At 39.2% G+C, this 24,308-nt stretch overlaps 1 protein-coding gene across 2 annotated transcripts in view; it reads left to right on the plus strand.

Moving 5' to 3' along the window:
• LOC117233694 (solute carrier organic anion transporter family member 3A1) overlaps nt 1–24,308 on the plus strand; it is a 67,322-nt gene that overhangs the window by 31,316 nt on the left and 11,698 nt on the right. The window contains exons 2-5 of one of the 2 annotated variants that reach the window (XM_033494234.1): nt 15,663–15,970; nt 19,594–19,794; nt 21,831–21,884; nt 22,936–23,041. In XM_033494234.1, coding sequence (XP_033350125.1) covers nt 15,759–15,970; nt 19,594–19,794; nt 21,831–21,884; nt 22,936–23,041 — 573 coding nt within the window. In that variant the 5' untranslated portion in view covers nt 15,663–15,758. The remainder of the gene's footprint in view (nt 1–15,662; nt 15,971–19,593; nt 19,795–21,830; nt 21,885–22,935; nt 23,042–24,308) is intronic. The other variant, XM_033494236.1, reaches the window with a different exon arrangement.

Here is a 24,308-nt window from a genome sequence, read left to right on the forward strand (position 1 = left end):
AGACGCTATGCGCTTATCACGTTGATTCATAAGCACGCTCTTACCGCGAATAAAAAGCAAATATATTTAGAAATATATAATTCGTCGTTTAGAACTTCAATATGAAAACTAACGTTCGGATAAATGGATACATTGTAAGAGAAAATTCGTATAAGTAAAAATACTTCGGAAGAAGTATATTACATTTCAGGGAATAGACAGACAAATTATTTAGAGTGATAGCCATCAACGCAAATACGATGCGATGCATGGTACGGGAGAGTTGCCAAAATGATACCGTTTCGCATATTTTACGTCCTATTTCTCAAGTGGTATCGGTTTCAGTACGAGCTAATATTGAAAATTGAAGCTCAACGCTCGAGACATTTATATCTCTCACGCATCTCTCTAAAACTTCTAACGTACCAAGTCTGAAAGTTTGAAAGTCTCGCGATTTTTATTCGCATTACGCTTCTTATTGCCACTCTACCATATATCGATAAATACCTCCATCACGACCATCTGTTGAAAGAAATTTATCATCGGAGCTCGTTTCCGACGATAATTTATTTCTACAGACAAGTAAATTACCGAATTGTGTAAGATCCACGTGCACAGAAATCCACAGTTTTCTTCCGACAGGAGAAAAAATGACACAGATCGTTTTCGATCGAGTATCGTAAAATTAAATGGACGCACAGAAATAGAAGGTAAAATGCCTCGCCTACATACGCGTTGCACAGTTGCCTATTAAATTCTAAACTAAGTTACCAACGAACATTATCGTTGTAATTCGTCGACATCGCCGTTTGCACGTAACATCGTAAAAACATCGTCGAGGAAAATAATTTCCCTGTGTAAAGAAAATTCAATTTGTCTTCCATTTCGATCGAATATCATGCTGCTTCTCCGCAAAAAGAATTCCACAAAAATCGAACTCCTTCAGCCAGCCAGGGAAAAAGAGGACACCGGAAACGAATCAATTTGAAAACCACGAATGGCCACCGAATGTCCAGATCCAGCCTCTAATCCACGAGCTCCTCGATCACTCGAACGACGTTAGATTTCAATGGAACCGGCCGAATCGCGAGCAGCTATCCAAGTTCCCCGTCGGAGCCTTCCCCGTTTTTGCCATTTCACCCGACAAACAATCCAACGTCACGAAGGTGGGCGGCGCGATTCTTGGCGTGTACGGCATTGTGCAGCAGTGAATCGGCCGGTGACACGCGGCGAACCTACACTGCCCGATTCTGTTCACAGGAGCCACAAAAGCGGGCATCGTGAATTCACCACCGGCCGCTTCCCGTCTTCTTTTCCGCCCTGCGGCCTTCGATCCACCATGGATTCAATTAACCGTGCCGTTTCGAATTTATTAGCTTCCTGTTTGTCGATAAGCCTCGCGGTTCTCGATGATTAATCGCCGCCGATGGTTTTACGCGGCGGGCCTTTCAGGTTTGCGGTGTGCTCGATACGCTTGTGAAATTGGGTACGACGAGATCGTGTCGCGTGGAATTTTGGTTTTGTAGCGTCGGTGCGGTTTGGCACAGTGGGACGGTAGGTTGGAGATTTTCGCGTGATCAACGGTTTTGCTAGGCGAATCGTTTCGGTATGTTTCAGGTATATTCGTTCGAATTCGAGGAAATTATCGAGATTATGGAATTTTGATTCTTCAACGAGAATCGTATGGGAACGTGGAAGCGTGATTTGGGCTTTCGGATCAATTATTTCATAGCGTGTAAGTGTCTTTGGTGAACGTATAACACCGTACGAAAGTTCGTCCAAGTATTTTTAACGAACAATCGTATAAATCGTAGAACAAATCGTTTATACAATCGTATAAAAAGATGCATAGAAATGAAAAATGTATGAAATGTTCCAACACGCGAATAAAACCTTCTCTGGTGGACCTAAGACGAACACCAAGAAACACACGTACACTCGCGTCACGTCGATGTCTAGATAGATAAAGGAAAAACAAATCAACTGCATTCTATGCAACAGCGTCAAATTCATGCAAGTTTAATCGCTCGATTCTGAATTTGAGTTTGATCACGCGGGAGGAGGAAAGGTCGCGGTTGCACGTCCCTCGATCGACGTATCGGACCTGGGGGCCGATTGCGCGCCAGCTATCGATCGGCGGACGGCGAGCAGCGACGCGATATCGCGGAGGCCGCGCGCCGCGACGCCTCTATCGCGCTGTGGTACGGTGTAACGAGCCATGCTCGCTATCCGTCCATCCATCCTCACGTGTGCACCCGGGGATCGAATGGTCCGTCGCGTGCTGGAAGGTCTTCAAGCAGCCGACGATGGGTTGGGCACTAGGTCAGCGTTTCGTCCACGGGCCCACGCTCCAACGACGCCGCATGGAAATGCAACGTGGATGAAAATTTCGATTCAGTCGGGCTTTTTCTCAGTCCTGTGACTATGTCAACGTTATGTCTTGGCGCGAGCAAATGAGAATCTAGATACTGACATTTAGAATTCGGCAAAGGATAGAGCTATTAATTATCTGGTTCGTTTCAGCAGTTACGCGGACGAGAATTTCAATTTATTCGGATTTTTCCACTTTCCACCGTGTCAACGTCCTTCCTTACCGCCAACAACTGAGAATTTAGACAATGAGATTTAGAGTTCGGAGAAGGATAGAAATAGTAATTATCCGCTTCGTCTAAACGATTACGTAGACGGAAATTTCAATTTATTCAGTCTCCTGGCCTTATCGCAATGCCAACGTTGTTCCTTACTGCGAGCAAACGAGAATCTACAGGATGAAATTTAGAGTTAGAGGAAAAGGGTAAAGCTTATTAATTATTCGTTTCATCCTAACAATTAGGTAAACGAAAGTTTCAATTTATTCGGATTTCTTGATCTTTTCGCCGTGCTGACGTTGTTGCTTGGTGCGACCAAACGAGAATTACAACGACGTAGCTGAAATTGATCTCTCGTTCTGCGAACTCGCGATGATCGTCGTCGCGAAAAAGCGCGATCAGAGACGACGCCGGATGTCGTGATACCGGCCTGTGCCGCGGGAATAATGGATCGACTTGGTTGCCGGGTGCACAACACAGGAACTGGGTTACGGGGAAAAATGTTTTAGCCTGCCTGGTTAACTCCTTCGTCGATTGTTTCGTATAGTCGGGCCAAGATATGGCGAGGCCATTGTATCGTTGAATGCAAAAAGGGACCCTGATGCCAAAAGTAAGTTTGGTTGAAGGGTGTCTAAATACAATTAAAGTTAACGCACATGCCCAGATTGCTTTTAGTCTATCGATTATTTTATTCGTTCGTTACTATGTACTCGAGCTACCTTGCGCTACGATATGTATATATATGTGTATTATGAAAGATATATTATACTTTCATCTCTTGTAGTGGTTATTGTAAAAAGTTAGTAAATCGACGAAACGTTCATATGTCAAGAGGTTAAATTTTATTTCTATATAGCGACGATGCTTGAAATTTTTGTTACTTATATATATATAAGAAGAAATGTTAACCGCTCCTAGCAGTTAGAACGAAGAGAGGAAATCGCGTGAACTCGATACAAGGCCATGATGCAACGTGATCAAACGTTTCTGCTGTGTGTGGTAATGTAGAATGTAGAGGAATGCTTGAGAAAAGACGCTAGTGCAATATAGAATTTCTTAAAGTTTGCTCTTCTAAAACTAACACTGGAATAGTTATCTAGATATTTGAACAATACATCGCCTATACATATTTTACGTTCATTTAACTCAATTTAGTTTTATTCTAAGCTAATTTAATACTGTAATTAATCGTGTTACTACACCATCGTGGCTGTCAAAATGATAAGATCCGGAATATAATAATCGCACAAAAAGAACTAGTAAAACGTTTCAAGAAATTCCATTCTTTCCTTCTTTTTTTTTTTTCTTCTTTTTACCCATCGTTTTATACATGCCAACCGTTCGAACGATTCATAGTAATTTACATCATTGAAGAATTAAATTGACATATTTCTTGCGCGCGCGTTTGTTCCTACGTAGATGACGAATAAATCCGTTCCCATTTTTGTTCTCCTAACAAGAATGAAAGGTTGTAACTGGTAATCCGTGTAGCGATGAATAACGATGGCCGAAAAACGACGGCTCAGTTAATTCTTTAACGGTACGACCTGCAGTTCATTGCTCCTCTTCCGGTTACGTCGCGGCGGCGCGACGTTTCCGAGGGTCTAAGATCGCAAGAAGATTATTAGGTCAGGACTGGTGGCGTGAGAGTAATTCGTAATTAGCCTCTTGTCGGACGAACAATATTGAATAGACATTGTTACGAGGTTGTGCATTATTCTAATTTGTTAGCAACGAAAATTGCCAGCTGTACTTTCACTTTATTTTTGTTTGGCTGTGCGCGCGTACGAGATTCGCATCGTCGAACGCTATTCTAATATTATAACGTTGAATATAATTGGCACTTGTTCGTTCAAAATTAACAAAACTCGATCAAAATCAGTCAAGTTAAAAGAAAATGAAATAAAACTTCTTCCGCGTTGGAAATTTTATTGGAAAACTATATGGAAATTTGTATAGAAAGTCTTTGATTATTTTCATTCAGATTTCCAATGCAGAAGAATTTTTATTTTCTTATTTCGTGTTCTTTCGTAACGAGTGAATCAATAAAAATAGTTCAAAAAATTCTTTAAGCAAAAGTTTGACGCACAGAAAAGGTAGCTAGATTTTTAAGTCACGTTCACGTTCTATCCACACTTTAAATTAATTCAATTTAATCGCTAGAACTATCAGTATCTTTGGAAGCTTGAATGAATTCTTGTAAAATATATAAAAGTGCGGTTGCTTCCTTTTCCTCTTTTCGTATATTTATTTTGTGTACCTCCTGTCTTTAGTTTCGCTATGAGTTTTATTAATATAATCGAGAATTTTTATTCGATTATTTAAAGTCGTAAGTATTTCTGGTACGTTTCATTCGTATAATCCGAGTTCTTATATTTCCACATATCCGATACAATGTTGGCATGTGCATTTTTAGATGAAAGTACAAGTTAAAATGACAACGTGGAAAAAACATGATTGTAAAAGCTCATGCAGTGGCGATCTTTCATGTTTTCGTACTTTACAACTTTCTGTCGTAGTATTTGTAGCGTTTTGGCAACTGCAGCTAGTCGTTGTTCGTTTTGGCTGCAGTTGGTCATTGAAAACTCTCAAAGAATGAAATTCGCTATTTCAATGGAAACTCAGAGTGACGGCAGCGTTTTACGTAGAACGGAAACATGCGTTTTTTCGTGTTTATTCACATCATACGAACGCTTAATCATTTTAAGAAACGCTGTTCTTTTCGCCGCGTTATCTGTGTTTTAGCGATGTTGCGCGCGTCAATCTTCATTTCTTGACGCGTATATATGTTTCTCAGGCGGACAAATAATTTTACGAACGAAGGAACTGTAGAAATATCTACGATATAAACTTTCAGGTTTGTAGTTTAGCTTTTTGGTTCTCGAATTTCGAGATTTTCGAATTCTCCACTTTCGTAATTATCGATCATTCGCGTTTTGGCTTTCCAGCTTCGAGTCTTCGAACCTGCGAGTTTTTCGTTTTCAACGTTTCAGTCTGGAACTTTAAAAATTTCTTCACCTTCGATCCTTTCAATTCGCCGCTTTTCAACAGCGAAACTCTTCGGATTTCGACGTTTCAACTCTGAACTTTGATAGTTCGCTATGCCAGGAGAAATGAAATTCGTCGAGAAAGACGTAGAGAAATAACGTATCGTAGAACGCAATCACTCGGAAGATGTCTATTTGATTGAAATTTTATTCGAACGAATTACTATTTAAACTACATAGATATTCGTATAATCGAAATGACGATCCCAATGTATTAGGTTGTCCGAAAACTTTCTTTCGTTTCATAAGGTGATAATAGTTGAACAACAATTTATGTTTTATATTATTTCATTGAATTAGGTATGATCCATTTCGTTCTATTTCTATTATTATGTTCGTGTATCTATTATTTCCTTATAAAATAAAAGAAACTTTTCGGACAAACTAATACAAGAAATGTTTGACCAACTGTATTCGTATGGTCCGAGATCGCGATCGATCTATCGCGATCGATCAAAGATATTGACGAATTTCCCTGTTCGTGGAAGCGCAGAAACTCGATACACGATGTATCGGAAATCATTTGGAGAGACGGACGTTTTTTCCCCTCTGCCATTGCTGGGATAAAATTACTCGACCGAGTAGAATTCAAGTGCTGAAATTGGTCTGGCGAATTCAACCTGTGAGTGCTGGTTCGTCTCGTTGCCGCGTCGTTCCTTCGTTCGATTTCGCAAAAAAGCTATTGTTTCTCTTGTTAAGAGGTTTCTCTCGTCAGAGAGGGGAAAAGCCAGAGAAATTCGATGCAAGTGTCGCAGGATGTTAACGTAACCGATCGAAAATCGTTGTTTCGTGCGACTGAAGCTCCTGTCTGCCTTCGAGTTTCTCGACAAACGATATCGCCTAATATTTTAATTACGTACTCCTGTGTTTTATTACTATCGTTTGTGTTTCCTCATTCAGACGGGATCTCTCGTTTGGAATCTCCGGTCTGAATTAACGCGAACGTACTATGCCAAGTTCCATGCTAATACGACAGTGAGGGTAACGATCTGCGATGCCCATTGATTATAGTCAACGTTAATGAATGATAATACCAACGTTGCTAGTGGGTGTCATTGTTCGTGGGAAAAACCTGCTTTTCCGTTAGACAAATTTCCGCTTTCTCCGTAATTTTTAAGAGCGCATAATAAACCTAAGGACTTTTCTAAGAACCAGCCATAAACCGAAAAAACTTCTAAGATTAAAAAATCCTTCGGGACAAACAGATTACCTTAAAAAGCATGTGTTAAACCAATTAAGTCAAAAAGTTGAAGTTTATGCTGGGTCCTTAGGTTTATTGAGGGTCGGAATAACGGCGCGTGGACCGTTGACTGCCAGGCAACGAGGGATGGAGCGCGGATTGTCTCGGGCGACATAACAACGACTGTTATAAAAATATTTCTACCATCTGTGTGATTAAAATTATACGCGCAATTTCTTATCATCCTCGCTATTTATTGTTTGCTTCTACAACGGTTTATCAGCGATTCGATCGAAATAATCGATCGAATTTTATGATCTTTGCATGCGATTGGTTTGCTTGGAAAAATGTCGACTTATGTTGAGCAACGATTCGTTAGAAAACCAAATTTTCTTTCGTTCAATTCTCGGATCGAAATTTTGTTCCCCTCACAGTTCGTTTTATGTCGAAAATCACGTTTCCCTTGCCTTTGTTTCTTTTTTTCAAGGATCGCATCGACCTACCAAGAATCATTGCCTTTAGAACACATTAGCGACCGGAGAAGGTTTTTCAAAATTCGCTCTTCTATGCGTAACACTTATACGCGTAATACGACGTAATCTGAGCGGCGGACGCGCCCGCAGCGTTGATAAATAAAAGGAGGATCGTTTGGCGAATTTAACGGTCTGGCTGGAAAGTGTTACTAAAATGAAACAGGCACGACGTGGACGTGGTAACAGCTTTATTCGCTGCGATATTTTGACGCGGCTGCAAACACACAGCGATCGCCGGCGTTGATGTATTTGCGCTCGGCTGTGTGTTTAACAATTCGATGAAAGGGAGAACGAGGCACGCTCGAAAGGGCGGAGAACGTTTTATCCGAGTTTTCAGCTCAGTTCGTTCTTTCAAAAATTTGCTCCAGTCGCGAAAACGATTTTAGCGGATACTTCTCTTTTTTTCATTTATCTCTTCCGTTTTATTTATCTCTCGTGCCACGTTTCCTATTTCCACGTTTTATCAAAGTCTAACAAACGTAGACGAATCGTCGATGCAATTTTTTCACGACGGTTTCAAATTCAGTTTCCGGCTTGAGCCTGTCGCTTCGATTTTTAATTTTACGACAAAAAATGAAAAAAAAAAACCCCTCCAGGAGCATGAGACGACGAATCGTGTGGTTGGGTGGAATTTGCGGTTACATACGTAACTCCATAACACCATAATGCTATTTGAGGTTAGAGGAGAACGAGGTGTATAACCTCGAGATATAATGCGATCAACGGTGTATAATTGGGTTTGCGACTAACGGTGGTTTAGTAACGAAGATTTGATGAGGGAACGAGGGAAAGTTTAATCCGTAGCACTCGACTTGTTTCTGCATCGTATTAACGATCAATCTCGTTAGGAGATAAAAACTGCTATTTAGGAAATATGATTTTATCGATGGCGGCAATTTAGAATTGTTTCACGCGCGTGATTCTATATTGCGAATACAATGTCAACGTACGTACGTAAAAATGCGATGGAACAGAACAGAGATAAGAATATACGAGTATGAAAGATTGAAATAAAAGCAAGGTCTTGTACATTATCAACGCGGGACAAAGAAAAATAATTTTACTTTGAGTCGACAGACGCGCGACTGTTGTAAAATGTTGATGCAGTTTATGTAAAAATATTCTACTCTCTGTGTGGATAATAAGAATACCTGGAAGTGCTTAAAATAAAATTTTATCACGATTCCTCGTAATGAATACCATTGACGTCAGAAAACCTTTTTTTTTTTTTGAGATTCTTAAATATTTAACTAGTTTCATGGGAACTCGAAAAAGAATAAGATGGTATAAGAGGATGATAAAAGTACGAATATTTGGAGTTTATCGCTACTTTTATTTCTAATGCTCGAGTCATATTTATTATTACCGTGTGTTAATATATTATTAAAATTTAACGTTTTTTTCAAGCTTCGAACGATAATGGAAAAAATGGAAAACATCGTTAAACCAACAGTTTCACAAATTAAAGAAAAATATCATCTTCGCGGTAGTTATTTCTATAGTGTTTGATATCAAGAGAATTTCTGATTTGTCCCTTTCAAATATATAACGATTATAATAAATTCTCGTAGCATTGAAAGACCGAACTCTTTGTACTGAGAAAATATGAAACTCACGTATTGTAAAATATTCCTCGTTACATTTTAAATTATATATTATATTCCCATTGTAATTTTACAAAATACAGATTTCATTGAAACTGATCGTAAAGGGAAATACCCTTTTTAATGGCATATGGCGTAATGTTGGAAACGATGTTGTAAAAAAGGTCTTTAATATCAAAAGCGTATGGCATCTGGCTAGCATATCCTGTCAGACCTACAATTTTTATTTCCCTCTTTATGTTTCTCGGTTTATTTCGTCTTTCCTGCATATAGATTTTATAAGCGGAAATTCCAGAAACTGCTGATACCTTTTCAAACGTATCAACATCGAAAATACTTCTTTTTTTTCATCCTTTAGCATCACGAAAGTCCCACGTACGCCGAAAGACATTAAAGTATAAACTTTAAAACGGATCGATTTTTTCCAAAAAGTGTAGAACTCGTTGGATGATCTCGACTGAATGGTTCCTAATAACTGTACAATGCCCGTAGGTGTCCATGCATTCATGGAAAGGCAGAAATCAAAATGTGTGTAAAAAATATAAAAATATGCAAAGTATAACAATATCCGTGTAACAAGACTAAAACAAATATCCGTGTAAATTCCATTTCTTCTGCTATAATAGAAGTACGAATTTACGTAAAAATGTAAAGAAATATACAAGTATACAAAAAATATAAAATATTCAAAGTATAAAGTCGTCATGATATTTAGCGAACATTCGGCGAATAAATTCCGTTTATCCAGCTGTGTTCATAAAAAATATACATCTGCATGGACGTCCATAGCGTATTGGTAACCCATTAAAGCGATTAATACAATTGTAAAGCATCGATCAAGAGAGAAAAAGAAGATTAGCTCGTAATTAGTCGATTCTTTTTCTCTTATCTTTCGTTATATGATTGTAAATGTATTCGCATAATAGGCCATTACCGTCGAATCTCTCTGCGAGACTGAATTACCGAGTTCCTGTCAAAAAAACATCAGATTATACAATCATGTCCGTTTAATCGGTCAATCGTGTCTCATAAACTATTTTATTCCCTCTAAACAAGCTCGTTTAAAATTAACGACCGCTTCACTCGTTGCTTTGCATTTATTCCTTGCTCGTTACTCATTCTCGTAATTTATTCCAGACGAGAGATACAGAACCAATTAATCAAGAGTTAACGTTTTAGAAACAGAGCAAGAAAGGTGGAAAGCCATTGAAAAATGAGGGAGAAACGTAGTTTTTAGTATTCTTTCTTCCATGGTTAAATACGGAAAAGGATTTAGTTTAATTTACCTTTATCTCGGCAAAATGCTGAAAAATCCTCTTCCACGCCTGATAATGATACGAATATACGAAGATAAGAGCGAAATACGAAGAAAAGTAAGAGAAGGGAAACGAGAGAGTAGGATTAATCGCTATATTTCAAATAAAAGACAAATAATATTTCCTGCTTCGGAGTAAAATCGATAGAAATACGGAGAATTTGGTGAAAATTGAGTAAAGAGCGAGGAATTAAAATACGAAATTAGTTCCTGTGCTTAATAGAAAAAAAGAACGCGAGGAAACGAGAAAGAAATTTTAAGAATCTCTCCCTCGACGAAGATACAATCAATGGAAATACAAAGAAAAAACTCAGCTAAAACGCGATTAATAAAAGACAAGAAACTGAAACGTTTTACGCTATATTCCAAGGAACAAATTTTCCGCATCGCTTCGCGTCTGTTTACCGTAAAGTCGATGAAAGATATAAGAATGAAGTTGGCCGGAAGTCGATGAAGCCGTCAACAGCCGATTGCCGTTCTAATCGCTGACGCGCTTGCTTTTGCCATACCGAGCGGCTCCTTTTAATTTACAAAATTTTTCAAATACCCTCCCCCTCCTCCTTTACACTTGCCACTTCGATGTTCTTCGATTTTGTAATTTTTCCATTCTCAAAATCTCAATCGTCGGAACTTTCCGATTCTCGAAACATTCGCATAATTTGGATCTCTTATTTTACACGATCCAAACTAATTTCAAAATTCATTGACATCGTCATCGGAACATTTCAAACATAAAGGGAAATCTAACGATCTATCTATTTGACCGTGAACATAAAACAAACGAAATCTTCTACGCGCATCCATACGATACATGTTCGATGGCGATCGTGATCAACTTGTTATAAAAATTACGTTCTTACGTAACGCGATGGCTGACAAAAGTATGTATGCGCGTTACATCGCACAATGCCGATGAACGATATTTCAGTTCGAAGTTCGCCGGAAGTCGATGCAGCGTCAACAGCTGATGCGGTTGTACTCGGTGGTACGCGTGCCTCGCTATACCTACGGATCATTACGATGTATCCCTGACTTTGAATTCGTTAGTCAGCCTATGCTGCACGTACGGTATATCACGCTTCAATTTTTCATCGGTACGAAATCAAGGGCGTGGCCGGTCGATAATCTAAAAACGCGCTGCGAAAAATATGCTCCGTATGTGTTGGCGCGGACAGGGACGAAGCGACCGTCAACTTTCGAGGAGGCGAAACTGCATGTATAACAGTGTCTTCGTCGCTTGTACGCGTTCATCGGCACGCTGTTACGCAGGAGAATTTGTTTTTTAACTTGTTAGTCGACGATCGATCTGTTTTCTATGTACTTGGATGTCTTCGTCGCTTGTACGCGTTCGTCGGCATCCTGTTACGCAGAATAATTTGTTTTTTAACATGTTAGTCGACGATCGATCTGTTTTCTATGTACTTTTAATACGTTCGGGGGAGCATGCTCGTGGAAAGGATAAAGAGTGCTGGATGTTGATAACAGAGTGGTGGCGTGATCTAAGGGATTAACGTAAAACGCTAACGATTTTGTTGCTCCTCTTTTCGACCGGCTTTCTCGAATATTTCGTGCAAAATTTTCTTTTCCAGATTACAATCACATTTTCTTCGCCTTCTTACATGCGGTGATCGGTATAGTATAGAGTTCCGCCTCTTTTCGTTGTACAACCCGTGATGATGTCGTTACGCAGTAATAGGAGCTATTGGGTTGGCAACTGAGTGATTGCGGATTTTATCATTACGTGGTATTGACAAAATCCGCAATCACTTAGTTGCCAACCCAATATGTGGTAGTACGAAAGCGCGATGTTAACACTTTACCGACCGATGGCCTGTTAATCGGCTTTTTGTCACCGACAATCTTTCTCGTTATTTGAGCAATAATTTGTTAGTTAGTACTAAGATACCTTGCTCAATTGCGCCAGTTGCGTTGCTTCGTAAACTCCCACAGTTTTATATCAATTTGAAATCTTATCGTTCGCGATGAACGAGAAGAATGGCATCGGAGAGCCGGCGCCAAGGAGAATCTGCGCCTGAGCTGCCGGTCGGACGTGCGTATGCTGTTGAACCGCTAGCGGTCGGTAAAGTGTTAATTAAAAGCGAACGGTTTTCTTTTGCGAAACATGTCTGAAACACGGTATCCTAACGTGTTTAAAATAGCGTTTGGGAATGTTTGTCTCGTGGTCGATTCGTGGGTGATACCGATGATCGACTTATCGTCGATCTCTTGCCGTTGATAAATAATTATCGCTAGCCTTTCGTGTTTCATCGGAATTACGAAAGTCCTTGGACAGACAAAATGAACTTGGAACGAACAAGTTCGATTAATTTTTGTCTACGATGAAGATTATTAAGGAATATACGTATTACTTTGTCTTTTTAATATAAGGAAGTTTAAAATAAAATAACGTTCGAAAATCCTTGTCTTTTATTATTCTCCAAGCGTACGATTTAGGCCGTTTTATCGATGTAATTAAGAACAAAGATTCGATGGATATTTGAATTTTTCACAATCATGTACGTTCGTGTTGTCAACGGAGGAATTAAGGTTGAAGCGTGGGATTCAAAGATTCAAATTCGATAACCGAAAGGTAAAAATATATAGAGTTTCAGAAATGACGTTCAGAAACGTTGCACGTTTTTATCGTTCACGTGCAATCTGTACGGCACACTGCACGCCAGTGTTTAATAATAATGGAAATTCGCGAACGTTACGGAAATAGCAAAGTAAAACGATTTTTTCTGTGTTCGTATCGTTGTATTAAAAATTCGTATTTACGAAAATACTGTACAAAGTTGATTTTTTCTACCAATGTTTTTATTCGTTTCGTTTCTTTTGTCTGATTAACCAAAGAGCGGACGAAATTCCTAAAAACGTGCGACGAAGCTTGAAAACATGTACCACGTTTGTACTTTTACCCTTTGTCTGTCTGATCCGAGTAAAATTTTGTCCGACTCTTCGGGACGATTCGTCGCGCGATTTCGCCACGGAAGTCCGTTAAGTCGGAACTCGAGTATTCGCGTCAAATTAATCAATTCCTGCCACGATGAAACGAACCGCACACCGTTTACGTAACGAGCTAATTGCACAAGTTAATTCGAAACTTTCGTCGTCTGGTACTCGTTGCTCTTGCGACAGAAACGACTTGGACGACAACGATTCGTTGTGGATGGACACTTCGGGAATCGCAAACTGAGTTATTCGGCTCGAGGTTATCTGCGAAAGTAGAATTGTTTGCGAACGGTAACATTCTTCGGCTTCGGTGGAATTGCGTTGGGTTTTGCGTCGATTAATTTGATGATTGTTTAAGGCAGTTTGAGATGCTGGAAAACAAAATACTTTCCTCTACGCTTAAGACGTTTAGACGTTAGAACGACACGTTCTAATTGCGTAACGAGCGAACACGTTGAATTAAAAAAGAGAATGACGAAGAAGAGATTGACGAACGATAGAGACAAAGAATATCACGGTTGTAATCAGTCTGAATCTCTGGAAAAGTGAACACGTATTCCCTTGATCGTATTTGCTTGTTTTAACGAGCTTCTGTCTTGTACAAAGCGGAAGAAGGAGATAGAAATTGGAAACTTGTAGGAAGACTAAAGATTGTAAAGGATAGAAATTTCAAAGTAGGAAAATTCGCGAAGATTCTACCGCGAACGGTAACTCGACATACGCAACAAATTTCTTCCGAACAGAGATGTTAACCAGAACTGTTTTTGACGAGTATACTCGTCACGAAGAAACGGCGATATTTTGCCTTACGACGAGTCCTGTCGGTAATAAAATTAAAAAATAAAACGATCCTTTCGTTACAACTTAACTCTATATTATAACAACGCTGTGTTTGACGAGTATGTTTTCTATCGTTGCTTACTTTCTGCGACACATTTTCGGTACGCGCTTTTCAAAGTTTTCAAACAGGTCGCAACAGCTAACTGTTTAATCTCGTTCTAAAATTTCAAATCTCTCTCAAATTTTACCACTATACGTGTAATTTTGATGGCTGAATGTCACTGTAGTATAGTGAGAAAATTGCAAAATATTATACATATGACACACACGTATGTATATTCGTAAAAAATATCCGCAAGTGTTAGAATACTTTCGCGAGCCACTGCACGCGTCTATTTTCCACCATATGGGCAGAAGCCACGGCCTACTAACGAAGCGACTATCGATTTAATTTGATCGTTTATACATATAAATAAAGCCTAGACGATGCATCGAAGGAGGGAAATCCACGTGTCGACAGCGTTTGACGCGATCATACGATCAATTGACATCTTTGTATTCAACAGTTCAACGAACCTGCTTCTGGTAAGGTCAGGGCCGTTCAACAACGCGAGCTCGCTCACAAGTAGAAACGCTGTCATCTTCGTTAACGAAGGCAGCGCCGGTATAACTGTATCTGCTGTTCTCTCTGCTGCGACATCGTGCGACGAGCAAAACTGTTCCCAGCGATAAACTTTGGCGCGCAACTTCGACGTATAATATGCACACGCGACGAAACGACCGATGAAACGGTCGCTGGGATTTCGTATTCCTCGACGATGCGTCGCTATTCGCTACCTTTGTACTTCTAACGACATAGTTCCGATAAATAGACTTTAAAATAAAGAGTAGAGTACTAATGGCGGGCCGTTTCGAAACGAAGCAGTAGATAAAAGGAATAAAAACAGGATGATATCGTTACAGCGTAGTTTCTTTTTATCAGACGTCACGAGCTTCCTTTGTTCGCGACAATCTTCGTCGCGTTAGGTTCAGCAGACAGACGGGCGATGTGACGTCGTTAGAATTTCCAAGTACTGAAAACTTTGTTTCTCTTAATTTAGTTTAGCTAGAGAGTTCATCGTTCTCCTCCGGTTTGGAAAATCATCGCGGTCGTTACGCAAGAACGGAGTCCTGTTCTTTTCTTTTATATTTCTTATTAGCGATTCTCGTTTCAGTCGTATAATTAATTATCCATTTAGTACAGATTTTGAAACACTCAAAATATACGTATGTCTTTGTCAGATGTCTGAAATTAATTTTATATCGTGTTACCTTAGAACGTCAGAACCTTATACGACGCTAATAACAAACGCAATGATAATCGAATAGCCTATGGCCTTTCTTCGTATTTCCATAAAAAAAGAAAACAATTTTTATACGGTAAAGATTATAAATAAATTTTTCATAGCGTGGTAAGTGGCACGTAAATATGTACAGTATATATACGATAAAGAGTATACGTAAAAAGTATTTATAAATATTCCCATAAAAGTAAGCACAGCCAAAATTATATCTCAGAATCCTAGAGAATTTGGGACGAAATATCGAAACCTTCGTCGAACGAGACTCGATCAATGGGAATTCGAGTAGATGGAGAATAAAATCGAGCAATAGGCTAACCAGAGAATTATCGGTTTGGTTTCAGGCAACTCGTTCGAAAATGTCGCCGGCTGAGCCGTAATTCAACGATCTTGGTAGAAAGGAAGCCGAGGGCCGCGAAGAAGTGGCGGACAAGGAAGAAATGGCGTCCACCAGCGGGCACAAGAGGAACGGCTCGAGCTCGAGCATGTTCACCCACAAACGCACCGAATCCGGCGGCGGTTTTATCGGCCACAAACGCTCGGAGAGCGGTCACAAACGCGCCGAGAGCATATCCAGTGCCTTTGGCTACAAACGATCCGAGAGTGGCCACAAGAGGAACGAGAGCAGCGGCGGTGGTTTCGGCCACAAAAGGTGATTTTCGCCTTTTCGAACTCCACCTTGCCTGCCCTCTCTGCTGCTTACCTTCGTCCAGGTCGAGAGTCTCAGCTCCTTTCTCTCCTCTCTACTTTTTTCTCCTTTCTTTCCTTTCTTTTTTCTTTTCTTAATACGCTTTCCTCCCCTTCTTCTTGCGAGTCTAATGTAATATACAGGGGACCTTGCCTTACGTTGGAAGAACGCGGTGGAAAAACTGCTTTTCAGGGTCTACGGGTGTGAATTCTCACGCTTGTTATAAGACTTCTCTGTTTTACCTTTATGGGACAATCATTTGAAACGGTAGACGTGGTTTTATTTTTGTAACAGGGACTCGGAGCTTGTTTAGGCGAACTCTTATCGATCGAATCTTTCGTCCGAATTTTGGTTAGTCTTTATCCTTCGACGCTGAAATCGTACGTTGTGATTTAAATAAGTAGACGCATAGCCAAACTCTTTAGAACGACTGAAAGTTTAAATCTCGATTGTTGAACTTTCAACAGCGCGAACGTTTCTATCAATTTTAAGACTTTTTAATATTAAAAAGGCAGTCTCTTTATTATCATTTTTATTACATTGCTCATCGGCTTATCACCGTTTTCCCATTACTCTGTCTCACCGAAATTTAAATACGCGCCAACCTGAGTTGAAGTTTCCAAACTCGATTCTCTCGTAAACGAAGGCTCCTCGTTCGTTCGTGTTTTCAATCCGTCGCTGCATCTACAATCCCCTTTGATTCCTTCCCCCTTTGACGATCTTTGCACCGCTCGTCCAACGATACATCGTATATTTACACGACAGTGTTAGATCTATGGGAAACTTACATTCTCCATACCTTTCGTGTACCTTTTCTTCGTCGAGAATTGCGACACGGTGGCTGTCGTTTACGCATAATCATTTTTGACAATTTGTCCGCTATTTCCGCATTATATGTTCTCGCCGTTTTCATTTTTTCTTTCAAAGAAGCAGCAGCAGCAACGACAAGCGGAAACTAGAGAACACAGGTGGCTCGTTGCCATCTATGCCAAAATGCAGTAGTATAACCAAATAGTATAAGCTGCCTTGGACCGCTCGAAGGGTTAATGTTTAAATCAGAGAGAACCATGGACGTGGATATGGATTTTTTGCGGGCGCTGGTATTGCAGAGCTATCCCCTCAGATGGGGCGAAAAAAATTCAAATAACACGGGGGAAGGTTCTTGTTAGGTTGTAAAGTAATATGATCCTCCGACTGGAGCTCTGCGTGTAATGTTTAGATAAGTAGAGGTTCGGCGTTCAGGGGCTTCCAGGATTCTGTTTGTCTTCTCCCTTTCTTGTTCGTTAACAAGACAGGAACCGAGAAATTGCGCCTGCGACCACGCAACCGACTTCCTGTCCTGCGGTATTCGCGTTTTATTATGTCTAAGATTATTGCTTATACTTACCACAAGTACATAGTATACCGTATAACGTTCCCCGAGTTATACGAATTTCCTGTTGTACGAGACTCGGACCGCAAACCTCAAAATTAAGAGAAAATCTCTCCCTTTTTTATTTTTCTCTTTTTTATTTCCTCGAAAGAGTTTCTAATTAAATTTTTTCAAATATTCCTTTCATTTACTATCTTCGAATATTCCTGGCTATTGTACGTTTAGGCGTACGAGTTCGATCCTCTTTCTTGTTCATTTTCTGTTTATAAACTGTATCTCGTTTTAATTAAATTTTGCCTATGTATCGAGAGCAAGATGCAACGTAGATAATGAAAGTTTATTCAGGAGTCCAGGGTGCTGAGGTAGCCCAATCGTTCGCTATTTACGTTGATCAGCGCACGAACTCCTCTCTCGGTGTTAACCCTTCTCGATTGTTTCGGCGACAAACGCTATTTTTATCGTTACGAGTTAATTACCCATCGGCTACTAAAAATAAAATTAACTTGTCCATATTACGATAACTCTACCTTTAAAGGTTCGTTCAGACAGACGAAGGGTAGCTGATCGATACTTTTTTAACCCACTGATCGAAAGTTTCGCAAAGGTAGCGTAAATGGTAAACAGGAATTTATTTATGAACGACGATTACCCAATCTGTCGTTTTTATATCCAACGAATAGAACTTTCTCAAATGTGTATCGGAAATGTAGAGGTTGCTTCATAGAAAGGACAGTAAATTGATATTTATTTTTAGTTCAATTATCAACACTTTTCCTAAAGCGGAAGGTAAGTGTCCTTTTCATAAAACGTTGTAATCGATGTTTCCTTTAATCTGGTGTTTGATACTGTCGCGAGCAAACCGTCAATAAAAGATTTATAAAGTAGAAACGTTCGCGATTTCAGTAGCTCGTTATTGACGTTGATTCATCATCGCTTGAAATCGTTGAAATTGAATTTTCTAACTTTCGGAAAGAGGTTGCTTTAAAAATTCGAACAGTTTTAATGTTCGGATAAATTTGTTTAAATATTGGAAGAATTAATATTAAAGTACGATTGTTATGGCAAAATTGTTCTCGTTCTTATTCGACAAATATTCTATAGTTTTCGTTCGTCGCTATTAATTTTCACTCTGATCGAAGAGACTCGCATAGTTTTCCAAATTTCATAATCATACGCGAGCCTCGTTGAAAATGTTCTTGGTTCGCTCTAAATTGAAAGTGACGTAAATCATCGATCTTCGAATTTAACCTCATGAAAAATGGAGGAAGCAGAAAGATCTAATTGACCTTCGCTGCCTCTCCTTGCGATCTCCTCTTGACTTTTAACTGAGAAACATCCGAGGACTTTGGCGTGCTCATATGCTAATGATCCACGATGATCTTACAACGATGACTTCAGGTTCCACTGCAATCGATCGAATCATCGACAATTGTACGAAAATAGACACTCGCGAAAGCTTACGCGTTTCTTTCCATCGATCAGCTAAAATAAACATCAAAGTGGATAGAAATCACACGAGTTGCAGCCGGAACTATATCGAAGATTCGCATCTCGATAGGAATAAATTGCCAGGTATCTGCTACCAGTATTGCCTGATACCATTCAGAACTTCCTCGTCTATCTCGATAAAAATATGAGACACTTTAGATATAAAATCTATAAATTTGCCGGTCCATCGACAAGCCAAATCGAAACAGAATTATTGAGAAACTTTCCGAAAAGAAGACCCGTATCTTTTGATCAAATGGTCGAATCATCGTAAATTCAACGCGCAAGATAAATACGACGAGAGACAAAGTCGTCCGACAATCGATAAACTTTTTTATTTTCTAAACATAAAACGTATAAAGTCAGTCGACGATTAGTCACAATTATCACAACTATCGACTTAAACCTAGCTAATGTTTAAAGAAAGTAAAACCGAAACTTCCAATGAGATTTACTCGATTCACTCATTTACGTATTCTGTTGTCTTATGAGTCGTCTTTAGAGAAAAGAAACGAAAGAAAAAATTCCCAATTACTAATCGTCCGTAAAGAATTGACCAATTCCTGAATCCTTGATCTTGTACGCAACAACGCCAGACCTGGACACTTAATTTACAACGTATGTAGCGGACGATTGGATGGCCGCTTTATCGAGGTCAACAAGAACAAGAGTGGAAGCTTAATGGATCACTTCCAAATTACACGTTGATCGTCTATTGCATTTCCAGGTCCGAGTCTGGCAGCAATTACCATGCCGGACATCGAAGGAACGAAAGCATGTACGCTATGACTGGGCTGTACGCGGAGAGTGCGGCCACGGGAACCGACGAAACCACAGACCCACTGCAGGCAACCGGTAGCAGACTGACTCACGACACCGTCATCAGGTGTCACAGTAGAAATCCCAGTTCTGGCCTCGTGGACCATAGGTGAGTATAACTGACGCATACGACACGAGGGATACTCATTTTGTTGCGGATCTTGTTAAAAAATAACGTCGTCATGCGGTAATTAACATCGCTGTTACTAGCAACTGTTAGGAACTAGCGAATCTATGACCATAGTATATGGAGAAAGATATGTACGATACTCGTACTTCTATTATCAGAATATAAATCTTCTTTATTACAATATTTATCAGTGTGTATAACAAATGAAAATTGTAACATTTGACGGGCTTGAACTTGAGTTGTATCACTTGGCTCGAACGGCGCATGGAAAACGTGAAAGAATCTCGCTCGTCCTATAGGAATCGTTTTCATCGTTCAATATCGGTGAAATTATCGGTCAGTAATCAGAAAAACGCGGTTCTATCTTCTTTTTAGCGTCGTAGTTTCAAGGTTTTTGAAAGTACCAAGTTTGATAAAAAATCTCATACGTTTTTCTTGTTATTATATCTTTTCTTACTTAGCTTTATTTATTATTATTCGCGTAAAGAGGAAAAACTCGAAGCGGATATGTTTATTTTTTCGATTTTCACTGTGAATTCCACGCTCCAGAGACTTAGAAGCATTCCTCGCTCGTTTGTTATAAAAAAAAAAAAAATAAACTTCCGCGGTTATACGTCATCGGCTACAATGTACACGTTGTGTTATAAATAACAATCGGGAATGACACGGAACAGAACAAAATTGTCACGAACGAAGTCGAAAAAGAGAAAGCGAGACGCTAAGAAGCGAGTCGTGAAAATGTTATGGCGTTTCTTTCTATTACACAATCGGAGATTTCTGCAGCACGGTCAGTCCATCCGCGAATTTACATACACAAATAGTTTCTAGACGACCGTGGTAAAAATTGCAAGCTGTAACCCTCGAAAACGTGAAAAGTGAAAGCACCAAGCTGACCATGACACGGTTATTCGTGAAATAGATTCTTTTGTAACAGTGTTATATGTGTCATAGGCACATCCTGTTACGAGTCCTGTTATCATAAATTTATTCGCCTAAATGAAGTTAGGGGCAGCGTCAGAGAGTAGATAGACGAGCGTATCGTTTAAAAACGAAGATGGAGAAAGATACGGTGAAAGTATTTTTCACCATCTTCCGATCGAACTGTCGCTTTACGATCAGACAGGAGAATTTTAATATTAACATGGTCGATGTCGCAACATGTCATAATCGAAAATGAAAACAAGCTATTCGATTCAAAGGAGTAAATTTTCTACAAATACGCCTGATACATTGACAAAGTTCCACGGAAGGAAAAACATAATTATGTAAACGAGCAATATTTTGGAAATTTTGGTGGAGATAAAAGGATGCAACGAGTTTAGCCGCAAAAACGAAACATACAGGAGATTTTAGTAATAAGAGATTGTTTCTTTGTAAAATAATAGGAAAGTTCTTCTCTCGTAATCTTCGAATATGTTGCAAGAATAATTGTAAAGATATGATATCAGGTTTTAAGGGTGTGTTAAAACGAGTAAATAAATTCAATGTTTCTCTGAATGCACTACTTGTATATATTACAATTCTTGAAGTATCTTGATCTCTTGGAGGCGTAGAACGGAACGTGTATAGCGAATAAGGACGTAAGTTTTCGTATCTTTTCCTTTTTATCTTTTCTTTCTCGTTTAACGATAACGAGAAAAAACTGAGATAACGAAGCTACAATTTTTATTAAAGCGAATTTGAATTTAATTGTGCAGAAAATGTTTTCATAGTAGTATCTATGTTGTACTTGAATAATTGAAATTATCTTCTGCGTGAAATACGTATATCTGTTTTATCGACAGAGTACACCAACGAGCAATTACCTGTATAATTTCTATTAATTATATCGCTATACGGTAGAATCTATATTAGTCATATTTATTACTATTTTGTATTTGTTATGTCTCCAAAGATCAATACGCATACTTCTGTGTTAACTTCAATCTGTCCTAACTCATATGCACGCAATCACGGTGCATCATTCAGCACAGTATTATTCATGCTTGTTGTTTCTTCTTCTTACACTTTTTCAGAGATTTTATCATCAAATGTCACAGCAGGAATCCCAGTGCTTCCATGGTGGACAGGTAAAGCTGGCATGATTATCACTTACGATACAATTAATCAAAGAGAAAAGAAAAGTGAGACGATTACGATCAACTAACAAAATCCTGCAAAGTCGACTAACAACATTCTAATTTGTATTATATTCCCATCGAATCGATCGTCTTCTTTAATCCTTTAACTGTATCGCCGGGATTGGACTAAAATTACGTTCGAAGGCACTCTAAGGCTATTTTCTACGCTCTAATTTCGCAAGTAATTGCACACGAGACGAAGATTGTGAAAAGCTAGGACGATGAGCGCGATAGCCGGATTTCCTTTTAAGAACGACGCGTCGCGTCGCGATGAACGAAGAATTTACTTTAAATAAGGAATCGAAGTGACGCCAAGTGGACTGTAGGCTGTCGACGATCCTAGCAACCCGACAGATGTAGCCTAGTTGTTGGTGATCCGAAGTAACGTTCAATTGGCTTAAACAGGAGTCGATCATTGAGGATAATAAAATTCTGCAAGAATTCAAAATTAATACGATTACGACCAAACATTATAGCAAGGTAAAGATATTTCAGTCAGTCGAGTTCCCGAGAACGTAAACAATCTCGAACTTTGCATGAAACGATCGAACTTGTTGTACATTATGAGACGTTGATCGATCTAATCGGAATAGAATTCCGCTGGGAATCTTACGATTAAATCGTACAGAAGTAATATTCTCCGCGTTACACGTCTTATTTATGTGAAATTTCTTTAACGATGTTTAACCGGAGATCCTGCGAGTCTACGATAAATCGGCAAAAAATTATTTGAACTAAACGAGAAGCAAGAATAAGATCGATGTCTATATTCGATGATCATCGTTTTTCAAATTTCACGCTCTCTTAATTCATTTTCTAGATATTTTAAAAATAACGCCAAGAGTTTCTTCACCTCGTCGCCAGCGTCTCGCAGTTAAAGGATTAATCGAGTCGCACACGTGCTTCTCGCTTTGTTCCTTCGCTTTATACCAAAATACCCGACGATTCCATAGCAGAATTCTTAACACGTTTTTCTTGTTGGCATGGACTGTCGACACAGGACGGAGAAGGAGAGAGCGCAAACTCCGCCGTTTAATCCGGATTCGAAGGACTGTGGAATCCTGAGCTGCCGGCCGGCCTTTATACAAAAATTCGCTGGAATAAAGGTAGGCAAATGTTACTTTATCCAAAATTCCTGCAATGCCCGATGGACCTGCAAGATCCGATTCACGTAACTCTGCTTATTTATCTTGAAAACAGCGAGTTGTTCGTGAAAGTATCTCGACTCTTATTGTGGAGGGATCTTTTACGAGGTGTTTCAGCTTCTTGCACGAGACATTTTAAAAGTTCATTCACGCTATAACGACGCTCCATTATCACGGTTAAATGAATAAAGCTCGTAACGAGTGTGAGAACGTACATAAAAATTACGAGACATTTACTGCAACTATCAAGACGAAATTAAGATTTCTACAAAAAGATCGAATACTCTCGCGAGCAACTGTGAACCGACATTTTTAAATCTCTGCAATTCTATTTATTTATTTATTAAAAAAAAAAAAATCTTCAACGTTGGTAATCTTTAGTATGCTTTCCTTTGTACCACGCTGTTTCGCTTGAACAAATTTTTAGCCTTGTACTAGTTAAAATTACATAAACTGGAAGGGCACACGGTAAATTTCGTACACGTACAGCATTTAGATATTTCCAAAAATCGCTTTGTGTGAGTGACGTTCAAACGGGAGGGTCGTGTTACATTTTCTCGTCATACAGTCTCCGAATGAAGCGATTCGATTAATTCGAAATCGCCAATCAACTTACATTTGTTGCGTATATGGTACACGGATGTGCAAAACGAGGTGCGGTGAGTCATCATTTCGAAAGGATACGACATTGAAACGCTGCTGACATTCTGTGAAAGGTTTTAAGTCATCGTAAGAGTACGAAGCAAAGACGTCATCGTTTTCATTTGGTTTTATTGTTCGTTGCCTTTACATTGCAACGTAATCAGATATTTTGTTAACTCGTGCGAGAACAGATTTAGCCTAGAAATCTGGCCGAACTATTCTAGTCTACCGATTATCCACTTTTTTCATTTATATTTGCAGTCGCGAAGAATTTTTTACAAGCAACAATAAATGTTTGGAATATCCAAATTCTTGTAAATCAGACGAAAGGATATTCCAATCGTAGGAAATTTGTAAAATTACTTAAATTTGTAAAACTGCTGAAACTCGACCGAATATGTTGAATTTCTCAAATAACTCGAAAGTTCAATTCTAAGATCGCAATTTAAAATTATTTCTTGTATCAAATCCGATAAGATGCACCTACCTTGTTTTTCTATCAACATCAATTTCCGAATTCACCGAGAATTGATCTTCAAGCAATGTAAATTACCTTTTCTTTTAACGCGGACATCGGTAAAAATCA

This window comes from Bombus vosnesenskii, unplaced genomic scaffold, assembly GCF_011952255.1.
Source record: "Bombus vosnesenskii isolate JDL3184/JDL3185 unplaced genomic scaffold, Bvos_JDL3184-5_v1.1 scf7180000013298, whole genome shotgun sequence".
Lineage (NCBI taxonomy): Eukaryota > Metazoa > Arthropoda > Insecta > Hymenoptera > Apidae > Bombus > Bombus vosnesenskii.